We start from the raw sequence: 7,780 nt of genomic DNA on the forward strand, positions 1-7,780 counted from the left end.
CCCCCCCCCATCGAAATGAACTGATTCTGAACCATTAATTGAAGGACATCGCGTAAATGGCTTTGTCTACACATGCATGGTAATTGCATGATGGAGAAATTTGAAATAAGTAGCTATCTAAATATGAGGTCAAAATGTGTCCAAGTTGTAGCTGTATAGCATTCAGAATATCTCTGATCAATACTGTTTATGAATTAAATTTAAAAATACCATATCATGCAAAATGTTGAATTTGTGTATTAGAAAAGTATTCCCGAGTGGAATTTTTGTTTAAAAATTCTTTTATATTTACAGAGAAACTGAGCCATACAAATATTTTCAAAAGTTTGCACTTCTTTAAGGCTATTTATTTTCTAAAAAAGAGGACTTGAATATTTTTGACAAATATACACATGGTGTTACGCTAACAAACGGCCATGCAACATATATCTTACATAATGAAGAAATTGAATATACAAGACCTACTCTATTTAACATATATATTGAAAATTTACAGTCTCGCCAATAGTTAAAAAAAGTTTTTCTTATTTGGCAGTATTTTTCTACAATTTGTTCAAATATTCTGCTTGATGTGTTTTGGTGAATACTGAAATCTAGTCAGTGACAACCTGAGGTACTAAACATTTCTGCCTTACTTCATTGTCTTCAAAGGTAATCTTTTTGTTCCTTTTAGGCTCTATCCATGAGTTGTGTATTACAGCATTATTTGGCATGGGATCTGCTTCCACTATTGAAACAACTCGCTTTTTCATCTTACTTTTCAGAACTTTCTGAAACTTTTGCCTTGTGAATGCATAAAGTAGAGGGTGAAATATAGTTGTTCCGTATGCCATTACTAGAAAACATAATCGCAACTTTACCAAAAGGTCACTTGGGCCCAAACATAAGATGGTGGTGTTTAAAACAGAGATGGGTGTCCAGCAGAGAAGGAATGTTGAGATAATCAAGAGGGACATTCTGAAGACTCTCTTTTGCCGTTCTCGTCGCTCCCGGTGCCGTTTTACAGCTCGGCGTAGAGCAATTATGACAGACACAGAAGTCCTTACGCCAAAGACGACATTTCTTCCTCCACTGCTGTGGGACACGTCCGTAGTCTCATGCTGAGTGGTCAAAGAAATAGTTTTTTTCTTTCTAGCTTTCTTCTTTTGTCCCGTTGTAAATCTTGTACCAATCCGAATATTTAGAGCCTGGAGTATTTTGGTGTATGTGATTAGCATTACTATAACAGTGAAGAAAAAGATTGGAATCTGAACAAGAAGGTGATAGTACATTCCCAGCTCAGTGTGGTACTCGTTTGTACTCACGCACAAAAGTGTCTTATTTTCCCAAGTGCTTGCACTTTGAAGACTGAAAAAGTTGACTTCAATGAAAGGAATCAGGAAGGAAATAAGTGAAATGATCCATATTGATGTCATTAATATCACAGCCCTTCCCATGGTCAGAATTCGATTGGCAGGTTTTACGGAGATGTCATATCGGTCCAGAGTGATAGCAAAGACGTTGATTGCAGTTGAAACGCTTGCAAAAGAGACACAAGCCTCATGGAAGCAGCAGATGAGAGCCGTGTTACTCTCCAGTGAAAGCAGAAGGATAACTATAGTTAGAGGAATACATCCCACACAAATTATTACATCAAGTACATGAAGGTTCATTGTAATTATGTTACTGACAGAATTGATTAAGTTGGATTTCATACAGTAAAGTACCAGCACGGTGAGGTTGCTGCCAAGTCCCAAAACAATTTCTAACATCAAAAATCCAGTGAGAGAAACTTGAAAGCTTAATGGATATGACAGTGGTTGGTACATGTTGGTGTCGATGTCATCAATGGCATCTCGAACTGTAATGTTAGATTCAGACTGCATGTTGACTTCCAGAATGGGAGAGAAACACATTCTTTTGTTGCAGTTGTTTTTTCTCCTGAAAGATGAAATAAAATATGGAACTATTTGATTTCTTTTTTTAACACCTATTGTAGATAAATGCTGGGGAAGAAGGAGGGAGGAAAAGCATCTATTCTTATCAAACTCTTGATTTACTGTATGTTTAGAGCTTTGGTTGGCATGGACTCAAAAGCCTGAGGATCTAGAATAAGGTCTTTCCTTTTTAAAGGAAAGCAGGAGTTGTTTAAAAAAAAAAAAAAAAGTGAAAAGCTTCCACTTAGGGAGACAAGGCTTTATTTATAGTGATGTGGTTTTTACAAAGGGCCCATTTGTTGAATAAACTATACTTGTGCATTGCCTTTGTATTGCGTTGAGGGTCATTTTAGAAGAATGTTGTTAAGTATTAACAAATTAGTACTCGAGACCATTTTTAAAAGGCTCTTGTGGAAAAAGAAAGTGATAGGAACATGGAGCACTGTTGCTTATGTATCATAAAAAGAACATTTAAATTATTTATGGCAATTTAAGAGCCTCTTTCTTATGAAGAGTTTGCAATAGTGTTGTGGGCTGAAACTTAAAGTTCTATAATTCAGCAGATTTTTGCCGAGCTTGAAGACTTCTGTCCACTTTTATCTTGTGTGCATCTACATGTATGAAACTGACCACTACAAAAATTTTATATAAGTATATATAATTTCAAATGCAAAACTTATGGGGGTTTGGGGGACTGGAGTTTATTATGCAAATACTACATTTCCTTTTTCTGATTTGAATATTAAATTTCTTCAAGAAATCAGTGCCTACATGGAATGGAAGAGTATTTAATTTTTTTCCAGAATAGATTTAAGGGAATAATTTTAGAAAATAATACTTAAAAAGAAAATTATCTCTTTCAGGGTTTTGGGTTTGGTTTTTGGGTTTTTTTGGGGGTGGTATTTTGGTTTTGTTTTTGTTTTTTAATACAAACTGCAATTAAATCCAACAGATAACATGTTTGTCTTAGGAATAAGTTAGGTTCAAAAAAAGTAGCATTTATTACATCTAGGAGATTTTTTATTTTGTGGCTCATCTGCTTTGTTTTACACATGCTGATAGGTTGTTGTAGCATCTGCATGTAATACCTGATGTTTGTATTATTTATATTGTCAGCCAGGTCTTGAGTTTGTAAAGAAATGAATAAATAAAAGAGAGGTTATTTAATTTCTTGTTATGATACTTGAGGGGTTGTTTTTTTTTTTTTTTAGGTAGCTTTAAATGTAAGAGGGGATGTACTTGGCATGAAAATAAATTTAAATGCGGACCTTTGTTCCATTCTGAATACATTAAAAATGGGTAGCACTAAGGTGAACAAAAATGAGCTCTTTTTTAATGAAAGTATGAATTAAGCACACTTGGGATACAATATGCAAATGGATTTCATCTGCAGCTCTGAAAAGCCTCAATTGCACAGTACTATTACTTGCAAATTGTATGATGAAAATTCTTGGTATGCTTCAACAGTTATTTCACATGTGCCTCTTAGATACAAAAGATGTAAATTAGAACTTATTAGTCTCAAGTGTGAAATGAAACGAGAAATATTTCAAAAGCTTTGTTTAATTTCTAATTTGGGAACCTCTACTAGGTTTATATTAACCCTCAGGAATACGATTTCCTCTGTGTACACTGTCCTGGCTGTGAATGGATTTCAAGAAACCATTCCAAATGCGTTACTGGATAAATGGAGTTCTTTCATATTAGCAAAAGCCAGGAGGAAATCAAAAGCAGATATGCTAAAACAAATTATGATCTTAACTCTAACATTATGCCAGCTGAAATTTTGTGAAAACAGAAAACTTCAGATGTTCTAAGTCTTATGAATAGGTTAAACATCACCTCCTTGTTGCATTGGTTAGATTTCAGTTAAATAAAAGCAGAGATGTCAAGGCAGGGAGCGAATTTACCCAATGCATCGCCTTTCTGGACAGTGCCTGTTCCCTTGCAAATGCTGAGCAGAGGCGGGGTGCATGCAACTGCTGACCTACCTGTTCTCTGTGCCTCAAGGGCCTTTCAGATCATTGCAGCAGCTTGTCATAAATTGATACATGGTGTCACTGACAGATATTTGACATGCACTGTAACCTGGAAACCAAGTAGCTGGGCTCTTATTTCATTCCTTGCAGGTTTTTTTTTCTTTTTTTTTGTTCCAGCACTTCAGCAGCAAAAAATTCTGATTAAGCATGGGGACTTCTTAATTGCCTGAGATGCTTCTACAGACCAGTGCATATTCTGTGTGTCTGTTCTGAGTTTCAAGCCAGCAATAACAAATAAACCTTCTTTTAAGTGATGTTAATTTCTTTCCCCTGTTGCATTTTGTAGCAGCCTGTCTTTATTTTCCAGGTTTAAAAAAAAAATTTCTGATCTCTGTGTTCAGAGTGTATGTAGACATCCTTTAGTTTATGGTTGCGTATTTCTTTCTGTAATATTCCTGCTCATTACTTTTGAGTGATGGCTTAGTCAGAGAAGTTGCTATACATCATAAAATCCAGTTCATGTGCTTTGAGAGTACCATGAGTTACCTAATTTGGTTTATTTTCATTTAAGGAGAATACATTACAGACCATAAGATTGAGAGAAAAATATCCATTAGTCATTATGACAAATAAGTTATTTAATGAGTAGTATACAAAAAGCTTGGTTAAACCCTTATTCAGCTTGCTGGTGAAGTATGCATATTCTCCTTTTGGGAATTCATGTTTCATTGTTTCTTCATGCATCAGTAGTTTCCACAATTCTGGTTTTAAATTATAAATCCCTCTTTAAGAAATGCTCACCATTTTAAGAATCAATCATTGCGCTCTTCTTTTAATGAAAATCTGAGCAGATGTGTTAGTCTTCCATGTATATTGTTGAAGTGTCGTGCACGTAAATGGTAATACAAGTGTGTTCCATGTTTTGTTTCTAATTCCTTTATGTCTTAAGAATACATTTTAGTGATGCATCCTGCTGCTTGTAGGTCATACAGCTAGAAAGATACCCGGTCAACAGCATTCTTCATATTGTCAGTTGTAAAACTGAATTAGTTGCTGCATGCCCTTGTGAAGGGGAGGAAAAAGAAGGTTAAAAGTAGGGCTTATAATTTCAAAATAAAGTAATGCAAGAATATATTTTCTAATATCACTTATTTAATGAATAAAAGATGTCTAAAATTGGATCTTATAGATTACATAAAAAATCAGTTAATGTGTTCACTGTTTGCTAATAAAATCATGTAATTCCTCTGTCAACTTACATGAATTTAGTTTTTTCGGACAAGTTTCCTGTTCTCCAAATAGTGCAGGTTACAAAAATCCCTGACTGTTGGATGTAGAGTGTCCGTGACTAGAGCTAGAAAATGTAGTTTTATAGCTCTTGTGAGCAGGTAGTTTATACACAAAAGTCTCTTGTCTTCCAATGAGAAATTAAGCAGAGTCAATGAGCTTTATAGGAAATACGTTTTTGTTTAACTTGCACACTGTTATAATTTCTTTTCTTGAAATAAATGTTTAGCAAGTCCGTGTTTTTAATGAACAGCTTGGATGTACAGGGTAATGAAAGAAATAAGTTTGAAAAAAAACCCATCAAAAAAGGGGGATTTCTTGAGCAATCGGAGATTAGTCATATTAGCCAATCTTCATAAAGCAGTAAGTATACACTAATTGCAGACTGACTGATCCTTCGAAGAGTAACTGAATAAATCTGTAACACATTTAACTGCCAATATTTGGAAATACTGCTGAGGGAGGAAGAATATATTCCCGGTTGCATTATGTGGGTTTTTTTCCCCAATATTGTATTAGCTTAAACTGTACTGTCTTTATGTTGTATGAACAAAACAGGTTCTTAATATTCTACAAGACTTTCATACAAAATAACATTTTATTACCATTGTGCTTTTAATGGGGAGGGGGAAATAGCATTTGAATATTTTCTGATCTCAAATATAACAAGATTCTAGTGCTTAATGTAAGTTGAATCTGATCTCTTCCCTTTTTTCTCCAATTTTTTTGTTAAATGTTGCTTATTCTGCATACCATAATAAGGAACAGATCTTACCTCCACTAAAGATTTCATAAATTCTCGATGCAGGTGAAGCAGTTCCAGGTTGGAGGGATTCATTTTGTTCACTTGTTAGCAGAGTAGAAGGGAAAAAAAGGGTAATAAGCATATCTTCAAAAAATGACCTTAATGAAAATTTGTGCCTGTACTGTGCCATTGTTTCAGCATACTGCTAATGTATACAACTGCTTTAGTTCTGGTTTACAGGCTGCTGCAGTCTCCCACTCTTCCTACTGTAGAATCAATAAGCATCTGAAAATACATAATGAAAGTAATTTAACATACTGAAGGCTTCTTGTCTCCAGAGACACCACTGAGATTCAAGCTTTCTAAAAAAGAAAAGCAGTGCTTCTGAGAGGAAAGCTTGCGATGGGCAGCTTTTGCAGAATGACAGCCTACCTTGTCGCTTCTCCTCACTGCAGAGAGATGCAGTGCATTCACTAATTTTGATTGGTCAGTGATGTTGGGCTTAAATTGTGCTTCATATATGGGATTGATGCCCCCTCCCCCCCCGATTTATATAAGGAGTCTTTTATAAAAGGACTAAATTTACAAATGATTTATGAATTCTGGAATATATTAAGGATATGCCAGTTTTATTTTTACCTTTTCACTCTTTACTTTGTGTACACTGGAAACCACATGACACTGAAAAAAAAAATGGGATTAAACGTTTGTTACTTAAAAAGCTTCCAACAATCTATGTTTGAATTTGCCTGCTTTCCATTTGTGATTTTTTTTTTTTTTTGGTCCTAAGAACATCTCTGAAATAGAACTGCCTCTAAGTCTTGTCTTGAACAGATTATATTCAGGACAAGTTGGTACCCGCATCTGTATTAGGATTCACAGAGATTATTCAGACCCTTAAAATGGGTTAATAATTCAGTTTAATTCATGAATCAAAAAAAAAAATATTTTTATGATCTATCGCCATGTACAATGTATGTATAGTAGTGTAGGTTGTTAATTTTGTTGAAATGTTAACTTCTAAAAAAAATCTTGTATGTTCCACATGAATTTTGCTAGAGACTTCACAGGTTTTTGTAAGGATGTCTTGCATGATGTTCTTGACCTTCACTTTGCAGGGGGTGTCTTCATTTTCACTTTTTTGCTTTGTAACTTATTTATTAATCTGTTCTATCAGTATAAATAATGCTCACAACCACATAATGAGGAATAAGAGAAGTGTAGCACAATATCTGTTTTAATTAGTACTAATACTAAAATAAACTTTGGAAATAAATTCAGTATACAACACAAAATAGTATTTTTTAAAAATCGGTCTGCTGAAGCAAGTAATTTAAGAATATCCGAGTATAAAATGTTCCGCTGTTAGTTTTTCATCTCAAGTAAGTGTGGGGTGTGGGGCTTTTTCTGTTTTCTTTTTCTTGATTTTAAAGATTTTTTTGAATTTTTTTTTTTAAAGTTTGATACAAAGTCCTAAATGTAAAAGCATGGTTCTTACATAAGCAGCTATATTAAGATGGCACTTTTGGTCAAATTTTGATGGGGTCCTCTGTTTTTAAGTTGTTAATGCAATTATAAAATGCAGTTGCATTTTCTTCTCTTCACTTTTTCTCTCAGACAGCCATCCAATATATTATTTATCTTTAGGTAACAGCATACTTTATTTATTTTTTAAAATAGCTACATATCCGTCCAGCATGCTTCCTGTTCCGTACTCTTTTACATTCAGAAAAGACCTAAATAAAAATTGCAGAAACTTTGAACAAAGATCAGTAGGTACCAGCTGGCTATGCTGAGTAGCAACTGATGGAGCTCTTTGAGCTGTCTCTGTATCGTCTGCCTCCCAAGAGCTT

General features: G+C 34.4%; 1 protein-coding gene across 3 annotated transcripts; it reads right to left on the reverse strand.

The window, feature by feature from the left end:
* Positions 1–325: 325 nt before the first annotated feature.
* Positions 326–6,412, reverse strand: GPR22 (G protein-coupled receptor 22). 3 transcript variants are annotated; one of them, XM_009574552.1, is made up of 3 exons: positions 6,360–6,402; positions 5,958–6,212; positions 326–1,920 (listed from the first exon to the last, which is right to left on the reverse strand). In XM_009574552.1, the coding sequence occupies exon 3, from the start codon at positions 1,893–1,895 to the stop codon at positions 594–596; it is 1,302 nt and encodes a 433-aa protein (XP_009572847.1). In that variant the 5' UTR covers positions 1,896–1,920; positions 5,958–6,212; positions 6,360–6,402; the 3' UTR covers positions 326–593. The 3 variants fall into 3 exon arrangements, with proteins under 3 accessions (XP_009572847.1, XP_009572846.1, XP_009572848.1); XM_009574551.1 differs by having other exon boundaries at positions 5,958–6,412; XM_009574553.1 differs by lacking the exons at positions 5,958–6,212; positions 6,360–6,402 and adding an exon at positions 3,908–3,939.
* Positions 6,413–7,780: the final 1,368 nt, after the last annotated feature.

Source organism: Fulmarus glacialis, unplaced genomic scaffold, assembly GCF_000690835.1.
Source record: "Fulmarus glacialis isolate BGI_N327 unplaced genomic scaffold, ASM69083v1 scaffold46423, whole genome shotgun sequence".
Taxonomy (NCBI): Eukaryota; Metazoa; Chordata; class Aves; order Procellariiformes; family Procellariidae; genus Fulmarus; species Fulmarus glacialis.

Coding starts and splice junctions, on each gene's coding strand:
- GPR22 (XM_009574551.1), bottom strand. CDS start 1,895: ATGTGTTTCTCTCCCATTCTGGAAGTCAACATGCAGTCTGAATCTAAC.